This window comes from Panthera onca, chromosome A1 (assembly GCF_046562875.1).
Source record: "Panthera onca isolate mPanOnc1 chromosome A1, mPanOnc1 haplotype 2, whole genome shotgun sequence".
Taxonomy (NCBI): Eukaryota; Metazoa; Chordata; class Mammalia; order Carnivora; family Felidae; genus Panthera; species Panthera onca.
Window position 1 is genome coordinate 35088324 of NC_138339.1, and position 24944 is coordinate 35113267.

General features: G+C 38.7%; 1 protein-coding gene and 1 pseudogene across 3 annotated transcripts in view; one reads left to right on the top strand and one right to left on the bottom strand.

The window, feature by feature from the left end:
• NNT (nicotinamide nucleotide transhydrogenase) overlaps window positions 1-24944 on the top strand; it is a 95934-nt gene that overhangs the window by 27257 nt on the left and 43733 nt on the right. For all 3 annotated transcript variants that reach the window (XM_078445427.2, XM_078445429.2, XM_078445426.2), the window contains exons 7-10: window positions 2113-2300; window positions 20847-20980; window positions 21276-21467; window positions 22110-22263. In XM_078445427.2, coding sequence (XP_078301553.1) covers window positions 2113-2300; window positions 20847-20980; window positions 21276-21467; window positions 22110-22263 — 668 coding nt within the window. The remainder of the gene's footprint in view (window positions 1-2112; window positions 2301-20846; window positions 20981-21275; window positions 21468-22109; window positions 22264-24944) is intronic.
• LOC132674726 (ubiquitin-conjugating enzyme E2 N pseudogene) lies at window positions 19056-19765 on the bottom strand (annotated as a pseudogene).

Genomic DNA, 24944 nt, shown 5'->3' on the forward strand with positions numbered 1-24944 from the left:
TCTTATTTCATTAAAACTAGTAAACATTTCTCAAACTTTGTAAACAGCAGTATCCTTTTGGCTGTAAGGAATAGAAAACACCAATTCAGACTGGCTTAAACTCTAAATAAATGTATTAGCTCTTTTAAATGAAAATCCACGGGAAGGAGTCCCTTTTCACATTCGAGTCAGCAGTTCATTGGTGCCGTCCAGGACCGGGTTCTTTCTGTCCTCTCCGCTGTCCTCAGCTTTGGCTAATTTCCCTGTGTCACAAGTTGGCCTTCCTGGGCAATCAGGACTACAAGCTTCCTTGTTCAAGCCAACAGAAAGGGTGAGAACCTCTTGCTGAATCATGTCCTACCCTTTGTGTCCTCTCTCTGACCATGACTGTTGCTTGGGACTGATGACCTCAGGCCACGGTTTCCCAAACTTCCCTGATGGCCAGAATTACCTGCAGCTCTTGCTAAAAATAAAGCTTCTGGCCTCTCCCCTGGAGATTGTAATTCAGTGGGTCTGGGAAGGGGTCGATGTCATTAGTGGGGTTTGGGATTCACTATCGTGGGATAGGGGTTGGTAAGTTAAACACACTTTCCACCACAGAACTGAGATCTTTGTTGGCTCTGGTTTTCCAACTAGTACACGGTGCATGGCTAGAGTTTATTTTTTTAAACTGAATGTATTTTTATATAGTTTGAATGTGTTGGCTGTTCACATTTTAACATACACTATTTATAGGTTGCTTTTTTCAAACACAATTTAATGAGGACTAGGAACAAAAATCACTTTATTAAAATATTTCTAAGAGTCCATTATATGAGAGAAGTCCCCATAAGTCAGAACATTTACAAATGAAAATCTCAACCTGAGTGATTGGAATGAAGTCATATCTTAACGTAGGTCAGAGCTCATGTCATCATTGACAATGGAGGCCCAAGAAACATAATTGATTATTGGAGTTATCAATAGTGAAATTCCTTTTGCAACTGAACTAAGTAGAAGTTGGAATTCCCTATAATTTTTATTTTTCCAGAAAAAAAAAGTTACAGAAGTGGTATGCACTTCTGGAGATAATTGAAATAGTCCAGTCAAAGATATCAAAAGAAAATCTCCAGTTTTGAAGATAGTTCATTCTTCTTAAAACTCAACACCCAAAAAATAAATAATCCAATTAAAAATTGGGCAGAAGACATGAACAGACATTTTTCCAAAGAAGACATCCAGATGGCCAACAGACACACGAAAAGAGGCTCAACAGCACTGATCATCAGGGAAATACAAATCAATACTACGGTGAGATACCACCTGACACCTGTCAGAATGGCTAAAATCAGTAACACAAGAAACAACAGGTGTTGGTGAGGATGTGAAGAAAAAGGAACCTTCTTGCACTGTTGGTGGGAATGCAAACTAGCGCAGCCACTCTGGAAAACAGTATGGCGGTTCCTCAAAAAGTTAAAAATAGAAGTACCCTACGATCCAGCAATTGCACTACTAGGTATTTACCCAGAGAATATAAAAACACTAATTTAAAGGGATACATGCACCTGATGTTTATAGCAGCATTATTTACAATAGCTAAATTATGGAAATAGCCCAGTGCCCTTTGACTAATGAATGGATAAAGAAGATGTGGTATATGTGTACAATGGAATATTATTCAGCCATAAAAAGAATGAAATCTTGCCATTTGCAACAATATGGATAGAGCTGTATTAAGCTAAGTGAAATAAGTCAAAGAAAGACAAATACCATATGATTTCACTCATATGTAGAATTTAAGGAACAAGCAAAGGGAAAAGAGAGAGAAGGAGGGGTAAACCAAGAAACAAACTGTTAACTATAGAGAACAAACTGATGGCTACCAGAGGGAAGGTAGGTGGCAGGGGGATGGGTGAAACAGGTAATGGGGATGAGGAAGTGCACCTTTTGTGATGAGCACAGGGTGTTCTATGGAAATGTTGGATCACTGTGTTGTACACCTGTAGCTGATATTACACTGTTATGTTAGCTAACAGGAATTTGAATAAAAACTTAAAAAAAAACCCAACCCCCCAAATATGTATGTAAATAATGATCTCGATTTCTGCATTAAGGGCCTGAGATAACCCCTGCTTTCCCTTCAATAATCACCAGAGCTGCAGCTTTGGAGCAGTTCAAGTCTCTTGGTGCTGAGCCCTTGGAGGTGGACTTGAAGGAATCTGGTGAAGGACAAGGAGGATATGCGAAAGAGATGTCCAAAGAGTTCATCGAAGCTGAAATGAAGCTCTTTGCTCAACAGTGCAAGGAGGTGGATATCCTCATCAGCACAGCCCTTATTCCAGGTGTGTCATTAAGCCCGGGGTCATCAAAAGCACTTTCACTGATGATATTTTAAAATGAGGGTGAGAGTTGTTCAACATGTGAATTGCTTTAAGTAAAGATTAATTTACTTTCTAGGAATTGAGAAAGCATATGAAAGGCAGAAAAGACCAAAATCACTGTAGCCTGTAGAGAAAAATGATCGTTAATAATGCGATATGTTTTTGTTCAGTCTTTTTTTCCCATGTATTTTTATCTAGCTGTGTTCATAGGTCATATTCTGTGTACAGAATTCTATTTGTAAGCAATTTCCTGTTTACACCTTTGATAAATTGGTTCTTAATTTATTTCTGTTCTCTTTGTTAAGATACAATGTTCTTATTGTAGGACATTCAAACAGGACTGAAAAATATGAAGAACAAAAGTACAGACCTAAAATTCCACCAGAGATGGCTGTTATTAATATTTTAGCCATTTTCCCATGCATGAGAGAGAAAGGGACTTTGCGTGTGTGTGTGTGTGTGTGTGTTGAATTTCCGGTATATATTTTTTACTAAAGGATATGGCACTTTATCACTTTTTAATTATTTCCTTTGGCACGTTTGGTCTTTGCAACCAAATTGTAAGCTTTTTGATGGCAGGAATTACTTTTCAGTCCTTTGCCACATCCTCTTCTAAAGAATATTCTTCATTCAGTAGATGATTGATGCCAAATCAGTAAGCTCTTATTAATCAGTAAAGAGTAACTTGACCTAGCAAGATTTGGGAGTGAAAAACATTCCACCTTTTTTCTTCCTTTCCTTCTGTTATTGAATGATGAATACCACGCCGACTCTAATATTTTCCTTTCTGAAAGGAAGTGGGCCAGATAATGAGAGTTTACAGGGCTAATGTTTACTTGTGTCAGATCTTACTAAAGGAGACTTGCTTTCTCTGGGGGACTGTGGAACATTAGAAGTTGCTTTGTCATGAGACCTTGGGAGAGGAGAAATTCTCTTCTGTCATCTTCCCCCAAACCCCCAGTGTGAATAATATACAAGCAAGGGCGGGAAGTTGATTGACATCATATCTATGGGCTTGTGGGGGAAAATATGTCCCTCAAGCTCTTCTTTCTGTCCTGTTTACCTGAGTGGTACCAGATAGGTAAGCTGGGCTCTCAAGACAACCAGCTTCCCACCAGAGCTGGCTACATGAAGCAGACTGGACAGGCTCGTGACATGGCTCAGCCCATAGAAGAATCGGTCGGTCACTGGAGGCGGAATGCAGATCAGTCAGGCAAGCCAGGGGCTCAGGGTGATATTTTGAAATCGGCCGGCTATGATAGGACTCATGAACAAGCAGTGGCAGGAGGGCATTGAAGGATTTCGTTCTTTCCTTTTGTGGCAGTGGCCTCTGGCCCAGCTGTTGCATGGGTGGCTTTGAGGGAGGGATGGGGTGGCCTTTACTGTAGCTACCATCTGACCTTTGGAAGTTAGCTCCATGGGGGAGAGTGGTTATGAGCTGACTAGATATAAGTGGCCAGTAGAGGGTGCTAAAACATTTCCTCATGGAGTAAATGATGCGGACATGAAGCTAGTTTTAGTCAAGTCATACTCTCATTGGACACGGGATACTTTGGGCATAGTATATAGAATTATTATTGATTATAAAGCCCAAAGTAAGCGATACAACTCAAGACTTCTTATGTAAAACACATAACTGACTTTTAGGGTCTACCCCTCCCTGATAATATATATATATATATATATATATATATATATATATATATATATATATATTTTTTTTTTTTTTTTTTTTTTTTTTTTAATAATTTCCTAATAGTGTATTTTGGTAAAAGGTCAAATAGTCTTAAAGAAGATTTGTTAAAAACATTTTGTTAATCTGTTCCACTGAAGCTTTACTGTTTTCCGTCTTTTCTGAAGCTGTGATCTGCTTGGAGCACATTTAAGTTAGACAAAGTCCTTGACCAGTGGACTGACCCAGAGCCGGTACTCAGAGGGCTGGTCTTTCTGTTATCCTTTTTTTTTTTTTTTGTTTTATTTGAAAAAAGAAAGAAAGAAAGAAAGAAAGAAAGAAAGAAAGAAAGAAAGTTAGTATTATAAGGAAGAAGATCTTTCTAAAGGTTTTTCATATTGCTTGGGGAACTGAGACCTGAAAGCATAAAGCATGAGCATTAAAACAAAAAGAGGAAAAGATTCTATAAAGGCATAACACCCTTTGAAAAACCATCCTTGGCGTTAAACGTTTACTGGTTTATGTCCTGAGCCTTTGCATAGGTCACCTGATGGTGTGTTGAGCTCTTGAAAGACTCTTGGAACAGAAGTTGTTCTCAGGTTTTCCTTGAGTGGGTCCAGAGGAGATTAAGTCAAATGTCAAAAGTCCTTCAAGCTGAGATTGCTTGCTAGGATCCAGGTGCCTTGGAGGCTGCCCTGAAGACCTGACATGGATAAGAATGCCGAGAGGGGCACCTGGGCAGGTAGCTAGCTTCAGGTAGCAACCTCACAGAGTTGGTAAATTTTCATTCCTCCAAGTCCAGGGGCTTGAAACAAAAATAATGGTATACTTATGTTGATTGGATGTGGAATGAAATATTTCTGTAGCTCACTAATTATTTTGCTGCCTCGTGCCATCATCTGGACTCCCTAGATTGGGTTGGGTGAAGGGTTAAAGGCTGGAGTGTCATTTAACACAGGTCGCTTCAGGATAGAGTTGACAGTCCCATTTTGTGGTGCTGTGCACACAAGGGAAAGCTCTCAGCTTTCCTGTCCAGCTCTTTGCCCTTTGGGGCTATTGTTAAAGAGGAAGGCAGCCCCACCTTTGGTCATGTTCAGGCTGTGCTCACAATCTTTTCTGTTAAACTTTTTGCAACCAAAGAGATTTTTCAGCATCTTTATTGTTCTGGCACCCTTTTAGACTTTCCATAGACTTGGAATATTTCATCAGGAACAGACTGAATCAGGTTGAAAATGTGATGGGTAAGTTAGGGAGGGGTGGTGTGGGGTGAGGAGGAATCGTATGGTTTAGCACTACCTCTCTGTCAGGCATATTTCACCTAAATCCCAGTGTAAGAATGAGGAGTTCTGTGGTGCCCATGCTAAATCTCCTCTGACAGAAACAACCTTCTCCATATAAAACCTTCCTGATGACTGTCTCACTAAAAAAATTATAACCTCGTAAGCTCCTCCACCTTTCCTGCTCTCCTCTTTACCCCCTCCTTAGGTCTTGCCCTTATTTTGTAATTGAACCATAGCTACTGGAAAGCCTGGGTTTTTTGTTTAGTAATGATGGCAGTGACTTGGACCACTGGGGTTCTCACCATCACTGGACAAGGCACCTGGAGTGATCAGGATTGGCTTACGAGCCCCGCCCACCATGCCTTCAAGTTCATGCTCCTTGGTGAGGTATCTGTTGCCTTTTAATTTCTAGTCTCATTTCACCTTTGGGCCTCATGTTAAACTAATTTCTTACTCTCTGGGCCTAATTTCAGTCATGCTGGCTGCTATTTTCTTTTCAAATAGGCCAAGGACTTTCAGACCTTTGCGCATATTGTTCCTTCTCTTTGGAATGCTATCGCTGCCTTTCCCTGCCTTTTGAAATCCTGCTTAATCCAGTTACCGCTTCCTCCACGGTTCCTGCTCTCTCCTACTCATCCGTAAACACTGTTCTTTCTGCACCCACAGCGCTCTCTGCCTGTGCCATGGATTCCCCATAGTTCCCAGTCTCATTGCCCCTAGTGACCCCATGCAGCATATGTTGGGCTTCTTAAGATCTGTCATGGTGGGTGCTTACCACAGGGCCCTGTGTACAGCAGGGGTTCAGCAAAAGTTGTTGAGCTGATGTTCCTGGATGCCTTCCTTAGGTCTCCGTTGGTACAGTCTCTTATTTTTCCAGTGCTATCCAAGGAATGAGAGAGACAGCATTCTGTTGGCTCATTTTTGGATGGGAATAATGCAGAGGCTAACCTAAGACTGGGAACCTAGCTTTCTTAAACTGTCAAAACTAGGACACTTGCCAGGTTTGCAATTTAAGGTGGTTAGCTCCTCTTAGGAGATAGACTTAGGAAGTAGTAGAAGGTCTGTCCTGGAGTTAGAAAGTATCTACCAGCCAGGAGGGAAGATAGTCGTTGCTTGATTATAAATTATAATATCTCAGTCCATATATACTTGGACCTCTTTTTAGGCACAATCCAGATTATGGTAACAATACTTTTTATCTACACTAGATAGGGTCTGTAGAATATACCCCTCAAAGGACACTTGTGATAATTTTACGTGACTCTAGAGAATTGGCAGGGCGGCGGGGGGTTGTTTTCCCCGAAATAAAGGCCTTACGCATATCACACCAAACCGGAGAAATTTTGCGGTCTCCTTGGAAAATCAACATTGGTTCTTTATCTGACATTACTTTTGTCTTTTTGAAATCTGTCTTTCATAAAGAGCAGAAATATAGTACAAAAAAATAATTTTTCACAGTAATGTTCACACTTGTTCTTTCAGCCAGGAGAATAACTGATATGGTGATAATATTTGCCATTTGTGAAATTCCACAAAGACAACACGGCTTTGACAACTCTACAACGTTTTTGCCTAAAGCAAAGGTTTAGTGTTCAGGTTGTTCTTTTCCTTCTCTGTAAGCATGATGATCTGACAGGACAAAGCTCATATAGATCAGCCATTTCTTACTTTTTCTGAATTATTTATTGTTTTGTTTACTGACTAACCTGATTCATCTGTCACCCTCCCCTCCCTCAAATGTATTGTATGACTGTATGGAATTTCTAATATTACTTCTACAAAGTTTCATTTGTTTTCAGAATTTTGAAGGACAGAGAGAAACACTTAAGTGTTGCAACATCAAAGATTGGTAACCACAGGCTGTCTACACACCTCTTGGTAGCTTTCAACACGGACAGGGCAACTTGTCATCAAGAGGAAGATGCCAAGACTGGGGAGTGTCCCATTACCATTTATCAGTCATGACTTCTTAGAGTGTGTTTGAGCACGCTTAGTGAGTTATTGGGCCGAATTTAACAAATGTTTGTTAGGAAAATTTATGGCACAGAATTATATTCTGGTTTGGTCTATTATTTCTCCAAACATACGTTGCAAGATTGGAAGTTGTGTTTCCCTCCCTGGCAGTCCCTGAGTTGAAAAGGATTGGGAAGCTGAGGCCATCCCTGGGGAAGCAACACCCCATGGAGTTACTGCTAACAGCTAGTACTGCCCACCACATGTGTTTCTGTATTTCCTTCTTTCCACGTTCCCTATACTTTCTTGTGTCTCAGCGTCAGTTAGGGTGGTCTGGCTGCTATAACAAATCAGCACAAAAGCCTGGATGTGATAGAAATTTACTTCTTGCTCAGTTAGCAGTAACGGGTGGTTGACATGTTGGTGGGCATCTCTCCTTCACGTGGTCATCTGGGGATTCAGGTATGACAGTGTCGCCATCATCATGATGAGGCTCTGAAGATCACTGCGGACACCGTGTCTCCTCCAGCCAGCCAGAGGGAAAGGGACATAGAGGAATGCACATAGGATGCCTACGAATGGCACATACCACTCGTCACATTTCTTTGGCTAAGACTTAGTCACATGGCCAACCCTAACTGTGAAGGAAGCTGGGAATTGTTTCCTAGCTGTGTGCCCAGGAATAATAGAACATTGCATTAGTTTGCTAAGGCTGCCATAACAAAATCCCAGCTTAAACAACTGAAATTTCTTTTCTCACAGCTCTGGAGGCTGGAGGTCCCAGGCCAAGGTGTAGGCAGGTTTGGTTTCTTCTGAGGCCTCTCTCTCTGGCTTGTAGATGGTCTTCTATGTAGATTTCTTTGTCTTCTATGTAGATGGTCTTCTTCTTGCTGCGTGCTCACGTGGTCTTGGTGTCTCTCTTTTTTTTAATCCACATTTCTTCGTATTTTAAGGATGTCAGTCAGATTGAATTAGGGCCTCATTTTGACTTAATCACCTTTCTTTAAAGGTGGTTAAAGAATTCACCAATTTCCCAGTATCGTGGTATTTTAAGGTAGTAGGGGTTAGGGCTGCAACGTATGAATTTTCTGTGGACATAGTTCAGCTCATAACAAACATGGATTTTGGTGAACAGCTAATAGCTTTTTCCTTTTTCTTGCTTTGTAATTTTATCTGCTTATGTTTAATGTATTCACTGGGGATCAGATCTTGGATTTAGAGCCAGATAAAGTAGATTCAAATTCCAGTTCCTCTGCTTAAGAGCTGATGTGTCTCTCTGAACCTCAGATTCCTCATCTGTGAAAAGGAGGTAAACATTTTTATCTCCCAGAGCTGATTCATTGAATAGATGAAGAAAAAAATCCAGTGTAGGGATTAGGGCTTGGCCTAGAGAGAGCATTAGCATCATTCTCTTTCCTGCCACGGGTGATGTCTGGTCCTGCACATGGTACTCAGGACTGAAAACTTACTGACTTTGTGAACAGAAGGTCTAGACATTCTCAAGGATTACATGGAATGTCTAAGGCAGTCCCTGAAAAACTGAATTTTCTGAAGATATGCATTTCAGTAAGGCTCTTTTGTCAATTAATCTCATTCTGGCCTAAGTTGAATAACATGGGAAATAAATAACATGGTAAAAAAAGGTTTCTATTTTTAAAAAGAATCTTTTAATTATTTTATAAAACTAGTTAAATCAGATTGTGTAGTAAATATTCATTTTTTTATTTTAAGGCATTTTGGTAGCAAAATGCTAAACATGCATTGGAGAGAACACAAAGAATGTTATAATTTATATAAAAACATTATACATTTCCTGTTTGTGCTACCATTTAACTTTGGTAGACTGTTTTAGTGTTTTCAGAATTCCCATAATTTATGGAAACATGGTAACATCTTGACTAATTATGATTTTTATTTATACAAATTTATAGCTATGAGAGGTAAATGATTAAGATGATCCTTAAAAATTTTTATAAATGTGTTCTTTAATTATTAGGTAAAAACTTGTTTTCAGGTTTTTTTTCTTCAAACAGATCTTTAGGGATTTGTCCAATTGGCTAAAATATGCTGTTGACTAATCTATTTCGTAAGTATTACATTTAGAAATATCTCATGGTATTCAGTTTGTAAAAGCCAAGGTTTTGCTGGCCTGAGTTTCTCTCTAGTTCCTTATACAAATAATTGTGCAGAGAAAATTTGTCTCTAGTTCCATGGACAGAATTCACCAATAAAGTACTCTGCTGGGGTCAGAATCTCTTTTCATGAACATAGCTGTCTATAGCCTCGCCAGTGATAACATAGATGAAGGTGTTGGATCAGTATGTTGCTGTCTGTACCGTGAGGCTGCCTAAATCACAGACCCAGGGGCAGCTAGGTGGCTCAGTTGGTTAAGCGTCTGATTTCAGCTGAGGTCATGATCTCACAGTTCGTGGGTTTGAGCCCTGCATCAGACTCTGTGCTGACAGCTCAGAGCCTGGAGCCCGCTTCAGATTCTGTGTCTTCCCCTCTCTCTCTGCCCTTCCCCAACTTGTGTGCTCGCTCACTCTCTGTCTCTGTCTCTCTCTCAAAAATAAACAAACAAACTTAAAAAAATTTAAAAAATCACAGACCCATTAGATGATAGATCAGTGGATCAAATATTCAGCAGTTTCTTGCCACTTCCTGTCTATTACATAATCAGTTACCTGTGTGTGTGTGTGTGTGTGTGTGTGTGTGTGTATGTATATATGTATAAGAAACTTTTTGTCCTTATCTGTAACATCTTTATAGCTTACAAACCATTGCTTTAACCCCATCTGTGATTTTGAAATTCCAAAATTTCGTGTGTATCAGTTAGCATACCTTTGGCTGTCAGAAGCAGAAATTTCAACACAATCTGCTTAAATAAGAAAGGAAACTTCTTGGGTTGTGTATCCAAAGAAAGTCCCCTTGTAAGTGTGGATAGGTGTGCTGACATCAGGGGGACTTTGGCTGTGCTCCCTGTAGTCTGTCACCTTGCCCTGCTCTGAGGTGGTAGAAAGAAGGCAGCAGCGGTGTGGGGCCTCTAGTCTGCAGGACACGACATCTGGAAGGAAGGCCAGTTCTGATGGCTCCCTCTTGAAGAGCAAGGAAATGTCTTTTTCAGAAGCCTTTAGTAAACTTTTCCTTGTTCTTATTGGCCTTAATGGGGTTCGTGCTCATTCCTGAACCAGCTGGTGGAGGCAGGACAGTGCGATGCCCCTTGGCTTACATCTGGATTTCCAAACTGGTCACTAATAATATGATGAGATTATCCTTAGGCCAGCCTGCATCTGGAGTGGTGTCTGAGGTTATTTCTCCTGGAGTTCATGGACTGTGTGGAGAAAATGGAAATCAGAGTAGTGACAAGAGGAGGAGATGGGTGCTGGGTAAACAACAATGCTCAGTGCAAAACTGTGTTGTCTTCTAATGATATTTCTTTATATGTAAATGCTGTAGTTCACAATGTCTTTACATGCTGTATTTTCCACTGAGTCTGGATAGTATTGCATTCCATTAATAATTATCCTTGTTTTCTTAGTACTTATTCAGGAGAAATCTATTTTGGTTTGGATAAATGTATTCTTTAATTTGCATTTTTTCTTTTTCTTTTTTAAAGCTTATTTGAGAGAGAAAGAGTGTGCAATTGTGTGCGAGCGGGGGAGGGGCAGAGAAAGAGTCCCAAGCAGGCTCCACACTGTCAGCATGGAGCCCGATGTGGGGCTTGAACTCAGAACCCAGAGATTATGACCTGAGCCAAAATCAAGAGTCAGATGCTTAACTGACTGAGCCACCCAGGCACCCCTATTATTTGTATTTTTATCTCTTTGCTACTATACTGTTGAATATACTATGATCTTGTTAAAGCAGAAGGTTTTTCTTGAGCCTGTCTAATCTGACACCTCACTGGCCAGAAGTTCAGGAAGTTAGAAATTTCCCCATCTGATTACATGCTATGGAGTAATCCCAGTAAATAATGCTAAATGCTGTTTGGAATCAAAATTTTGTGGTAAACCCATTTCATTTTGGTGTCTTGTTGTTCTTAATATTTTTAGTGGTTTCCTCTTAAAGGTTTTTTGTTTCATTTTGTTTTTGGGTTTTGCTGTTGTTGTTGTTATTGTTGTTGTTGTTGTTGTTTTGGTGTGGTTAAAGTGGTCTGTGAGGGCTTAATTCTTTTCCCAGTAAGGTAGAATCTGAGAATTTATTGATTTCAGATGATTAGGTTAGCTCTGATTCATTTAATGAAGTATAATGTATTGTGAGACTTTCTGATAAATCTTTACCCATTGATATTTAGTTTAAGCTAAATCACTCTTTTTTGAAATTAGTGCTACAGAGAAGCCAATGATTCTTTTGCTACGTAGCCATAGTTGTTAAAGCTATTTTTTTCTTTTTCTTTTTTTTAAAATAATCTCGACACCCAATGTGGGGCTTGAACTCATGATCTTGTGACTGAGCCAGCCACATGCCCCTGAAGCTGTTTTTAGAGAGGAGCAATTTTTTCTAGAAGTTTCTAGCTTTAATACTTTTAAAACTTCATCTTAGTATTTGTTTAATGAGAAAATACAGGAGTATGGAAAGAATTCTGTGTATTCTGTGGCCATACATGCATACATCTAGAAACAGTGCACGTGTGAGGCATGTTTTTAGTCTATAGTCAGTTCTTGGTGTACACAGAGATTCAAGGATACCTTACAGTCATCTATGCCATCCCTGCTCTCCCTAAATAATGGCCAACCAATTGGGAAACCACACAGATTTTTAGATGACTGCTTTATTAAATACCTCAGCTATTTTGGATAATAAAACTGTTTACTGACCTTTGAATATAGCCTCTTTCAGTCCTAAAATATTAGTCTTCAGAGCTGTAAGGAAAATTTTCCTTCATATCCAGTCTGCACATGGTAAGCACTAAATATTACTTGAGTGGATAAATGGATGCGTATTTGAATGATGACTGGGATTGCTTTTTGTCCTACCATTGTTTTGGCTACGGTATGAAAATAGATTCCCAGCTGGGAGGGGACCGAGGAATCTTCCCAGGGAACTTAATGTCCAAGAACGAGAAGGCACCAAGAAATTTTTCATGAGGTTGTACATCATGCCAAATCCTTCATCCACATTTTGCATTGTGCTAGGAAATACATTTAAAAAAATTCTCTCATTAATTTTTTCTGTCATATTGATTTTTGGTATTGTTTTGGGGGAAATTGGTTTGAGAAAGTGTAAAAATTTCAGTTTATTTGTATATTTCCTCTTTGGCAGATAAAATTATAAAATTAAAAGAAATGAGCAATCAAAAGGGGAAAGCCCAATTGTGCTTGCCTCAAAAACAAAAACAAACATAACTCTTATCTGCCACCTTCTTTTTTTTTTTTTTTTCACGTTTATTTATTTATTTTGAGAGAGCAAGAGACAGCAAGAGTGGGGTAGGGTTAGAGGGCGAGGAAGAAAGAATCCCAAGCAGGCTCCCTGCTGTCAGCATAGAGCCTCATAAGGGACACGAACCCTCTAACTGTGAGATCACGACCTGAGCCAAAATCGGGAGTCGGGATGCTGAACTGACTGAGCCACCCAGGTGCCTCTGCCTTCTTCTATTAATTCTTCTGACATCTTCTACAGTTATGTCTTGAAAGATCTGATATGATCACTTAGCCTTTTATTCTTGTGTCTAAAATCTATACCAGACTATCTCTGGGGTATATGGGACATCTCTTTATATTTGTAGGATTTGTATTAAACATTGGGTATATTCTTCTCTATGTTTTATATTGTAAAAATCTTCCTGTTTGTTATCCATCCTTAGTCTCTGACTCACTTTGTAAGTGTTTTAGAAGCACTCTTTGAAAGGCTGTCCTAACTGTATAGCTTCATTTGCTGTAGGGAGGGCACATAACGTTGAGTGAAGCCTTTCAGTTGGTAAGTAAATAGATTGGTCTGATGGCATTTTTAAGTTTTTTTAATTTTCTAGTACAACTCTGAACCTGTGTCTTCAACTTAAAGAAGAAACTGGTTGTGATTACACAGGAGTACTTTATTTTATTGTTTTTTATAAAAATAGTATGTGACTTTTGGAAATGTAGTACGAAGTAGAAAATACAAAGTAGAAAGTAAAGATCATCCATCATCTCTCTACTTAATGAAAAATACTAGTAACATTTTACCATTTCCTTTCATCCTTTTTTCCATGCATTTTTATCATGTTAGCTCAGGATACAGTGTCTTTCTCATTTTCTACATATAATATTATATCATAAATTTTCCCCTTGATACAATATGATGAGTCATTAAGAAATCTTTGTAAATGGGGCGCCTGGGTGGCTCAGTCAGTTAAGCATCCGACTTCAGCTCAGGTCATGATCTCACACTGCGTGAGTTTGAGCCCCATGTCGGGCTCTGTGCTGACAGCTCAGAACCTGGAGCCTGCTTCGGATTCTGTGTCTCCCACTCTCTCTGCCCCTCCCCTGCTCATGCTCTGTCTCTCTCCGTCTCAAAAATAAATAAAAAACATATAAAAAATTAAAAGAAATTTTTGTAAATATATTTTAATGGTTTTATAGAATTTTTTGTTTGAATGTACCATATTTTATTTAATGGTTCCCTAAAAGTTGGGCTTTTCATTTAATTCCAGTTTTTGCCAATTAAAAATAATGCTCTAACCTTTTTTCTGTGTCATTCCAATGTGTGTATTTTCATTTATTTCCCCAGGATTAATCAAATCTTAGAACTAGAGTTACTGGATGAGTGAATATCAACATTTTTGGCCAGTTGATACATGTTTGTAAACTATGCTTTCCTGAAACTTGTGCGTTCCATAATCTCATAAATAGATCATCCTGCTACTTGTTTCATTTCAACATTATGATTTTTTTAAATTTTTTTTAACGTTTATTTATTTTTGAGACAGAGAGAGACAGAGCATGAACAGGGGAGGGGCAGAGAGAGAGGGAGACACAGAATCTGAAACAGGCTCCAGGCTCTGAGCTGTCAGCACAGAGCCCAACGCGGGGCTCGAACTCTCGGACCGAGAGATCATGACCTGAGCCTAAGTTGGACGCTTAACTGACCGAGCCTCCCAGGCGCCCCTCAACATTATGATTTTTTTAAAAGATTTTATTTTTAAGTAATCTTTGCACCTAACATGGGACTTGAACTTATAACCCCAAAATCCTGAGTTGCATATTCTGAGTGAGCCAGCCAGGTGCCCCTATTATTAATTTTTGACTCTTTCAGTTTTAGAGGCAAAGAAAAAAAAGTATCTCACTTTTTGTAACTCACATTTCTTTGATTCATTATGAAGGTGAACATTTTTTTTAAGTTTATTTATTTATTTTGAGAGAGAGAGAGTGTGAAAGAGAGAGCATGCAAACGGGGAGGGGCAGAAAGTGAGGACAGAGAGAGAATCCGAAGCAGGCTCCACATTGTCAGCGCTAAACTCAAGTGGAGCTTGAACTCACAAATGGCGAGATTGTGACCTGAGCCAAAACCAAGAATTGTTCACTCAACCGACTAAGCCACCCAAGCGCCTGGAGGAGAGTGAACATTTAAAAAAAAAATTTAGTTGTTACCATTTCTCTTAGAATTGAGTGTTTGTATTTGTTGTTCATTTATTAGGATCTTTCTGTTTTGTTTTTATTTAAATTTCTGTGAGCTTTTTAATATATTTTTTATCATATTTATTTTTGAGGACGATAATATGTACTTTTTTCATACTTAAATCTATTGTTTTCCCAATTGCTTTAGGAAATACTTTATTTTAAAGTTTATTTCTTTAGTTTGAGAGAGAGAGAGAGAACACGAGTAAGCACTTTGCATGCAGGCAGGGGAGGGGAAGAGAGAGGGAGAGAGAGAATCCCAAGTAGGCTCTGTACTATGGGCAGGGGAGCCTGATACGGGGCTTGATCCCACGATCTGAAAGATCATGACCTGAGCCAATATCAAGAGTCCGATGCTTAAGTGACTGAGTCACCAAGGCACCCAAGAAAATACTTTTTAATCCAAAGACTAGAGGGCTATTCACCAAGGTTCTCTTTCTTCTCTCTTCCTTTTTGGGTTGATTCTCTTTTTAAAAATTTTTATTTGTTTTGAGGGATCTCTATACCCAGTGTGGGGCTCAAACTCATGACTCCAAGATCAACAGTCTTATGCTCTTCCTACTGAGCCACCCAGGTACCCCAAGGGTTGATTTTTTTATAATTCATTCTGATGTATAGAGTTTAAAGTTTAATTTGAAGTCTGGTAGTAGATTCACCCCTCCATAACTAACTAATCATCTTATTCGTTTTGTTGCTTCCATTTTGTGATGCCACATTATCATGTATTACATTTTTGCCCTAGGAGGACATCAGGGTAAGATAGTATTTTGAAATTTCCTTCTCAGTCTTTCCTCCTCTTGAACTATTCTTTTGAGGATTTTCTCATTTGGAACTTTTATGTATTACCCTGCTCCTCTTTTGGCTCTATTTTTTCCCCTTCTGTTTTCAATTTTCATTTCTACACTTCCAGAATTAAAAAAAAATTAATCCACATGTGAATGCTTAAAAGCCAGCTGTACTGTTCTATTCATCATTGTATTCCCTGTAGCCTTTATTGATTTTTTAAATTATAAAATTAAAACTAGCTCTTAAATTTGTTTTATTTATTTATTTTGAGAGAGAGCATGAGCAGGCGAGGAGCAGAAAGAGGGAAGAGAGAGAATCCCAAACAGGCTCTGTGCCATCAGCACAGAGCCCAGTCTGGGGCTCAAGCTTACTAACTGCAAGATCATGACCTGAGCCCAACTCAAGAGTTGGGCACTTAACCCACTGAGCCACCCAGGTGCCCAAATTAAAACTAGCTCTTATAGAAAATTTGTGAGATAAGGAAAAGCACAAAGAAGAAAATATTCTTAGCATTTAAAGATATCCTGGTATGGTTAAATGTTATACTATATAGAATTTACTAGAAACTATATAAGATATGTAGTATATTATAGTATATGTATATATAAAAATACATACGAAACACTCATAAATATGTATGTGAAATTTTTTTACCAAATGGCAGTAGTATATACATACTATTTTGTTGTGTGCTTTTTATCTGTAATAATTTATCGTATCTTAAATATTCCTCTGTGACTTAAATTTTAACTCATCCTCTAGTTATTTGACTGTACACTTAATAAATTATGTGAAAGAATATCCTATCCTTTCAAAAGTGATTGAATTTCAGAGTGACAATATGGACAGAATATTTATTATTTTTGTTAAGATGCCAGTGTGTATGTATGTGTGTGTGCATTAAAGTTGTGTCAGCCACTGCATAATTGTTTTGTGAAGGTTGAGTGAGTAAAATCAAAGACAAATAGGTAATATATAGGATTTTTTCTAGGGAGCCTAAATGGTTTTGGCCACTTGAGGTCTTGTAAAGTCAGTAGGGTTACAGTCCTGGAATTGATCCTTAAAAAGAAGGAATCCAGAATTTTTAAGGCAGGAGGAATTAATTAGATGCCAAATCAAACTTGTGAAGTTGATGGCTATACAGTTAGTGCAGTTAGAAGTCAAAGGGGGTGGGCCTGGGTCCAAATTGCAGTTAAAGGCACATCAATCTGAGACTGGAGGGTACAGGTAAGGTGTGAGGAAAAGCTGTAGCAAACAAGAGGCTGGTTAATGGAAAAGAGGCTCTGGACTAGAGAAGAGGAAGGGGGATGATGGTAAATACCTAGAAAGCACACATTAGCGCTTTAAATTTGCCACTTTATGTGGATGCACCTATATGATCTGTAGCTTTAAATTACTGCAGAGCTGAGCAGCATAACCTTTTTTGGGGGGGGGGGGAAGAGTCCTCAAATGTATGTGGTTTGCATCCCCAGATTGTTATGTTTAATAAAGTTTAAATATTCAAGCTTTTGTTGGACTGTAGTGGGGAGAGTAGATGAAAGGAGTATTTCCAGAGAATTTTGAGAAATGATGAAACCACCAGGATGTCAGAGTATTGTCTTTGGGGAAAATATCTCCTTATTCTTGCTCTTTCTTGGAAACTCAAAAGATTATCCGACAAACTGTGTGGCAGCTAGCTACCCCTGTGTGGCTGGAGCAGGAGGTCCAGTGGGGCGGTAATGAGAGAGAATGTGAGAGTGATTAGACCCAGGGAGGAAGGCCTTCAGTAATAGGAGGCTTAGAATTTGGACTTTATCTTGGAAGTATAAAGTTGGCATTGAGAAAGAGGGAGGTACTATATAAATACCGATTTGTTATCTTTTCAGCTTTTTTCCCCCACAAGTACCAAAAATATTTCTTTTTCTTTTTTCTTTTATTTTTTTTATGTCGAAAATGTAATTTTAATAGATAATTCTTCATCTTACATAGAAGCATAACAAAATACACCACATTCTGAAGAAACTCCAGACGTTATGAGAATAAAGAGTAGGGGAAACTCAGATGGGCTACAATATCCATTACCTTAAATTGCAAGACAAAGGTTCCAACACAGGTTAACATTTACATACTTAGGACTGGCTACACTGATGTCTTAAAAATAACAAGGATCAGAAATTAGATACGGAAACGGGTGGGAAAGAACAGTTTTTCTGAGGAGAGGAACTCTATCAATGCAGAAAAAATTACTGAATATCAAGCAATAGCTCTCAGAGCAAATACTGAAGGATGAAAATAAGAATCATGAACTGAGGATTTGATGTTCACAAAGGAAGAAACCTTTCGGATGACACTTGTGAAGTTGGTTGCTTGAGGTCTGCTAGTGAGGTCTACAAGGAAGACTCATAAATGTCTCTGCAAACCCCAGATGGTTATCAGATTGGTGTTTCCTAATAGTATCATACACCAGTGGTCACACATGGAGTTTTCAGACAAAAACTAAGAAAGAGGTCATACCCGAAATGCCAGACAAACAAATGTGGCACAACATATGAGTCCTGCGCAAAGCCAGTCACAACGGCTGCTTTGCTGTGACTCTCCTGTACAGTAATTTTCAGACATCATGGCAAGACACTAATGATCATCTAACTAATCAGACAATACATATTTCAAATTTCTAGGAGGTAAAAAAAATATCAGATACCAATGCTTTATGCATGCTCAGGGACAGCTTATAAATACTCCATTCAGTGATATCTTAACACAAGTTTGCATCGGTGAAAAGAAATGGGCAAAATCCACCTCTTGTCATTCGACTTGTCAGATGGTGAAGACCAAAACAGAATGTTCCATCAGTTTTAATTTTTAAATACGATTGTCACATTGGGAAAATGAGACAGTAAAATAAACTGTACAAAGCAAAGTAGAATAACAAAAAATATTTTACTATAACATAAGATTTACAGAAGTTTCCAGATAAGCCATACAAAATGGTCACAAGGTTTTTTTGAAGGAAGGATTCTACACTTGACAGCAAAGTCACAATGTTATTAGAGCTGTGATGTCTGTTTAATGTTCCCATTTTGGTTCAAACAATCAAGCTTGTCCATCTACAGCATCTAAATAAACTTAGACTTGGCTAGAGAGCATATTCTGAAGAACTGGTTAGATGCTTTTATCCAATGCAATTAGATCACCATAAAAAGGGGGAAAGGAGCCCATAAAATTAAAACTACCTCTCCCCCCGCCACCAAAAAAAAGATAATAAAGAGAAAACACCCACACCCCTTGCAGCTAACCCTGACCACTACCTTCATTCACAGTGCTTTATACTTTAACCACTATTGGGGAAATGAATAAAAGCAGAGAGGGGCCACTGCTTTTAAACGTTTCACAACAATCCAGATGGTACTTCTAGCCTCTGCTCATGCTTTACAACAGTGATCAGGACAAGACATAGATTTGCTAATGTGCATTTAATCACCAAAGGACTGAAGATGTCTGGGCTTTTATTCTGTAATGTTTCTAAGACTGTGTCCATTAAATGCAAACAAAAAAGGAAGAAGTCTTGGCAGAACAGGAGAAGTGATGCACACTTGATGATCAGATCGATTTTAAATATTATTCATGGCATATAGCCTATCCATGCTCTAGCCGTTTCTGTTGCTTGGGCTTCGTTGGTCTTCCACTGCTCTATCATTTGCTAATGGATCATCTGGATTGGGAGCACTTAACAATGCCTGGATCGATAGCAGAACTGTGCGACTCTGCAGTGCTGGGGACCACTTATCTTTCAAAGTATCTAAACATACTCTTCCCAACTTGTCTACATTAGCATGATAAATTTTGCTCATGAAACGTACTTTAGGGGCTGCCATTGGGTATTCTTCTGGAAGGAATAGTTGACGTTTAAAAGTCCCTCCCTCAAAGGGGGAATCCTGGGGGCCAGCAATGACCACATGAAAATAATGGGCGTTGCTTTTGTCAGGTTCTGCTTTAATGCCAGGAACTGGTTCCGCCAGCAAATGCTGGGTTTCCTTGATAATCCTGCGGGGCAGCCCGGCCATCTTGTCAGATCCCGAGTTCGGCTTCTGGTCTCGACACTGGCTCCACTCGCCTCGCACACCTAGTTTTCTTTTTTTAAACCCATATGTGTTCCAATCAAGAAGATTGAAAAACAGATTATTATTATAATGGAAATTTCATTTGAAATTAATTTTCATTTATAAAATTGATAGTACTTTTACTAAAATTCTGTAAACACAGAGTTGAAAACTTACTAAAAGAGGAGAAGATAAAGATAATTAGGCTATTAACTCTCTACTTTCCTACTACCAATCTCACAAGTTTATGTCCTTTGTCTTTTGGCTTAGGTATTTATTGTTTTATGAAACTTGAACACGGTAATATACTGACATTGTGGGCCCCCTTTGAACATACTAATACGTTAGGTTGATGCTTTATCTTCTATGTAAGAATTAGTGAATGAATTTAAAATGTGAACTGTCTCATAACTAGAGTGTTCCATAAGAACAGGGATCTTTTCTGTTTATCTATCAGTATATTCTGAGCACCAGGTATAGGGCTTGACTCATCAGAGGCAGAATAGTGTTGGGGGAAATAAAAGTGTATGAGTGATTTCCAATCCCAATCCCAGGTTGGGATTTCCTATTGTTTTCATTTCATGGCATTTCTCTGTCTCTCCCTGAAGTTATCCTGTGTTAAATGAAGGTAGATTAATTTAACATGTTGGAAAATCTGGTGAGATTTGCTAAGATGTTTGAAAATATTCCATTTTTTAATTTGGTAAATTGCTAGTGAGTATTCCCCTTGACTTTTGTGATCTTTATGGATTGTCCAGTTCAGGTGCACATAGTTTCCTTAATAGCTTATTATGCATTAAAAAAAAAAAAAAACCCAGGCAAATGGTTGTGTCTTCATGAGTGGTGCTTAATGTAAATCAGTGGGGAAGAGCCATGCTGAGATTTCCATGCTGAGTAAGTAAACGGAAAGGCTGGCTTATTAGCCACACGTCTCCCTCCCGCATATCGGCTTTGCAGTTTGTACTAACCATATTTCTTCCTGAGGAGGATGACCATTTCCACCTGTGTATAGACTTTTGGGTCTCTTGAAAGAGTTAAATTTCAGATGTTACATTTTTGAGCCTCCAGAGACTACTGTAATAATTAGAAAATAGAGTTTAAAAAAGTATAATATAATTTGTTCTGTTTTCTTTCCATTTTATTAGGTAAAAAAGCCCCAGTTTTATTTAGTAAAGAAATGATTGAGTCAATGAAGGAAGGTTCAGTTGTTGTGGATTTAGCTGCTGAGGCTGGCGGAAACTTTGAAACCACGAAGCCAGGAGAACTTTACGTTCACAAGGTATAGGAAACAGCTGCTTCTCTCTGTGGACAATGTCCCATGGCTCACCATAGTGACTTGCAAGAGAGTATTTATGCCTCAAAGCTCAAAGTGTTCAGAGAAACTGAGGCCTGAAATTTTTTAAAATTAAAAATAGGCACATTTAAAGCTCTTTTTGAAATATACTGTTTGTTTGTGAGATGTGTGCATATTTACAAAGATCATAATTTCACAGCTTAGCCTTGGCTATGACTGCAAGCAGGAAGGTGAACAGACCGGATTAGACCTTTCAGACTATATATTTTTGTTCACATAGGGAGTTACTCACATCGGCTACACAGACCTTCCCAGCCGAATGGCCACTCAGGCCAGCACCCTCTATTCCAACAACATCACCAAGCTCCTGAAGGCCATCAGCCCTGACAAAGATAACTTTTATTTTGAAGTGAAAGACGACTTTGATTTTGGTACAATGGGTCATGTCATTAGAGGAACTGTAGTGATGAAGGTAAGAGACCCAATCCTTCCTGCATTTTCATTACAAATGTATGTGTTGTGTGTAGAGATAACTTAAAATAAAATCTTTAGGGGCACCTGGGCGGTTCAGGAAGTTGAGCATCTATCTGACTCTTGATTTTGGCACAGGTTGTGGTCCCAAGGATGCGGGATTGAGCCCTGAGTTGGGCTGCCCGCTGGGTGTGGAGCCTGCTTGGGATTCTCTCTCTTCCTCCCTCTGCCCCTCCCCTGCTCACACATGTGCTTGTGTTCTTTCTCTCTCTAAAATAAAAAAAAAAAATCTTAAAAGAAAAATGGTATTTAATTTTCTTTAATGTTTATTTATTTTTGAGAGAGACCAAGCACGAGCAAGGGAAGGGACAGAGAGAAGGACATAGAATCTGAAGAGGTCTCTAGGCTCTGAGCTGTCAGCACAGAGCCTGATGTGAGGCTCAAACCCGCGGACCATGAAATCATGACATGAGCTGAAGTCGGACACTTGGCCGACTGAGCCACCCAGGAGGCCCAGAAAAATTATATTTAAAAGAACAGCTGTTTCCCGCCCCCCCCCCCCCCCCCCCCGCCAGCACTGTCATCTTCTGTGTTTTTGAAATGCTGGATTGACTTTTAGCATTGTTTTTCTAATTTCTGTTAGGATGGAGAAGTGATTTTTCCCGCTCCCACCCCGAAAAATATTCCTCAAGGTGCCCCAGTAAAACCGAAGACAGTGGCTGAGCTGGAAGCTGAAAAAGCAGCTACGGTCACCCCCTTGAGGAAGACCATGACTACGGCTTCTGCATATACAGCAGGTGAGGACCCCCTTCCTTAGGGTTGAGTCCTAATTATTTGGATTTTGTAAGAAATGTATCAGTTGTCAAAATTAGCGAACGAAATGCTGTTCTCCTTTGGATTCCATTAGGAAGTGGGCCTGTTAGAAGCGAGTTTTCATAAACGTGTTACTTGTCTCACCTCTGTGGCATTATACAGGTGCTCGCCAGATACTGGAATGAATGTGTGTGAAAGCATATACAGGCTGTTAATGCTTTTCTTTCATAGAAAACATTTAAAATATAGCTGTTAATAGCTTTATCTTCCATCAAATATATCGAGTAGTGATGTGTGTTGGATTGTGTTGGTGTTAAGTGCCCGTAAATGTAGTTCCTTATTTATCTATCTTCGTGGGTTGTAAAACATCACTTGTGATCATCTGCACATCAGGGAAGCCTAGGAAACCAAACGTTTGCATTGAAGAATCAGCAGTACGATACAGATAGAGCCCTTGAATGTTTGTCTAACATCCTAGTTATTTACCTAGTAAAAAAATTCAGGTTTTAAATTTTCATTTCTTTCTTTACAATTGAACACAAATTCTCTGCTTTTCAGTTCATCTTAACGAAAACATTAAGCAGTCACTGTAAAAGAGTGATAAATATTCATTCTGGGTATGAATTATTTGAGTTTGAAATATGGTCATTTGGTTTTAAATTGGTTTCTCTCATAGAATGAATTAAAAATATTTAGATCTACTTAGAGCCAAAGCAAAAAGAAAAGCAAACTAGAAAGAATTAAGGACCAGACAAGGCACACAATTCTTGTAGCCTCAGCATTCTCCAAATTCCCATGCGAGCCCAGATGTTTGAAAGCGAAATGTGTAACTCTCCTTGAATAAAGAGCAAGTCTCAGCAAAATGACTGAAGAGCCTCTAGTTCTGAACATGGTGAATAAATGGGGCCATGTCCCGACTTGCACTTACTTGTCAAAGAAAAAAAGAAACCAGCTTATTATATTGTACCTGCAGAGGATTTTTGGAAAGATTGTAAATTTCCATTTCTCTTTGAGATTTGTCAGGAAATAGAATGAGGCATATATGATGGTTTGTTTTTCTAGGTTTGTTTTGTGTTAAGTCAAGGTTTATTGCATTTTAATAGATATGACAATAGCATATTCTAGTGAATAAAAGGATGGCCATATACTTGTTTTTCTTTACCTTAAACTTCCTCCGTAATAATAAAAACAAGTATTTTTCTTTTACATGTGTGTTAGGAATCTATTTGAATAGTATTCTTCAAAGAATATGATTTACTTTTTTTTCCTTTTTTTTCTCTTTCTCTTCTTTTTCCTCTGTTACAAAGACTATAGAAATAGCATATTTGACATTATTAAATATGTTATAGAAAAGACATTAGTTTGTTAAATAGTTGATTAAAAAAACCTTCAGATATGTGATTTTTATCTTAGGTGCCCAACAAAAGATGGATACTTTAGTGCTTCTCGATTAATGTAGTCCTTTAATGAGTGCTAAGCATTGCACTAAACACTTCATATGCCTTAACTTATTTACTTCTTACAAGACCTCAGTGAGGTGCACATATTATTTATTATTTTCGTTTTCCAGCTGAGGACAGAGAAGGTTAATAATTTTACAGATGAAGATACTATAGCACAGACAAGTTAAGTAACTTGCCTGAGATCACACAGCTAAGGAGCAGTAGACCCAGGATTTGAACGAGGCATTCTGGCTTATGAAACCATATATATATTTTTTAAGCTTATTTATTTATTTTGAGAGAGAGAGCTCAAGGGAGTGAGAGTGCATGTGAGTCAGGGAGGGGCAAAGAGAGAATCCCAAGTAGGCTTTTCACCCTGTCAGTGCAGAGCCCGAAGTGGGGCCCATCTCACAAACCATGAGATCATGACCTGAGCTGAACTCAAGAGTTAGATTGAGCCACCCAGGCGCCCCATGAAATGTATTCACCACAGCTCTATACAGCTTCTCTGATGTTTAGCTAGAACACAAAACAATATTCTAACTCTACCTCCAGATGGTTAATGGGCCATGCATTGGAACCCTGGAAATTTTATATGTGGGTAGGGAAATATAAATTAAAACTGCAGTCTTATTACATGATTTAAAGTAAACTTAATGTCAATTTCTAGATGTTCTAGCTGTGCCACTTAGAAAGAAGTAGTTCATAACAAGGAAAAAAAATACCTTATTTCAGAAAGTTGAATTCCAGCTCCCTGGTCCCCCATTAGCATTATTTTTACTGACCACTAGGTAACCCTTCTGTTGCAGAACAGCCATCCACATGTTTGCTATTAAGAAAGGCAATAATTAAAGATGTATGTTCAGAGCTGACTTTGTATTCTGCACATTCTTAATTTAATTTGTTTTTTTTTTTTTTTTTTTTTCCTTTTCTTTGTAAAATCCTGTTTGCTGACTTGGTGTTGAGGCTGGAGCTGACTGCCCTGGCCAGCAGTCCAGTCCAGATTCAGGAGCAATTGCAAAACTTCTGTCCCGGGTGGGTGGAAGCCATATGTTTTGGGGAGGTGCTGGAGTGAATGAAATCCTTCCTACTCTTTTAAAATCCCTCTTCCTTAGCCAAATCTGAGTGACATGAAATTGGCTTCAAAAAAGTCCTGTCTTGTAAAGGTTGTGTCTTGCCCAAGTAGAAATGCTTTTTGGTAGATCTGTATAGGTCTGTAATTC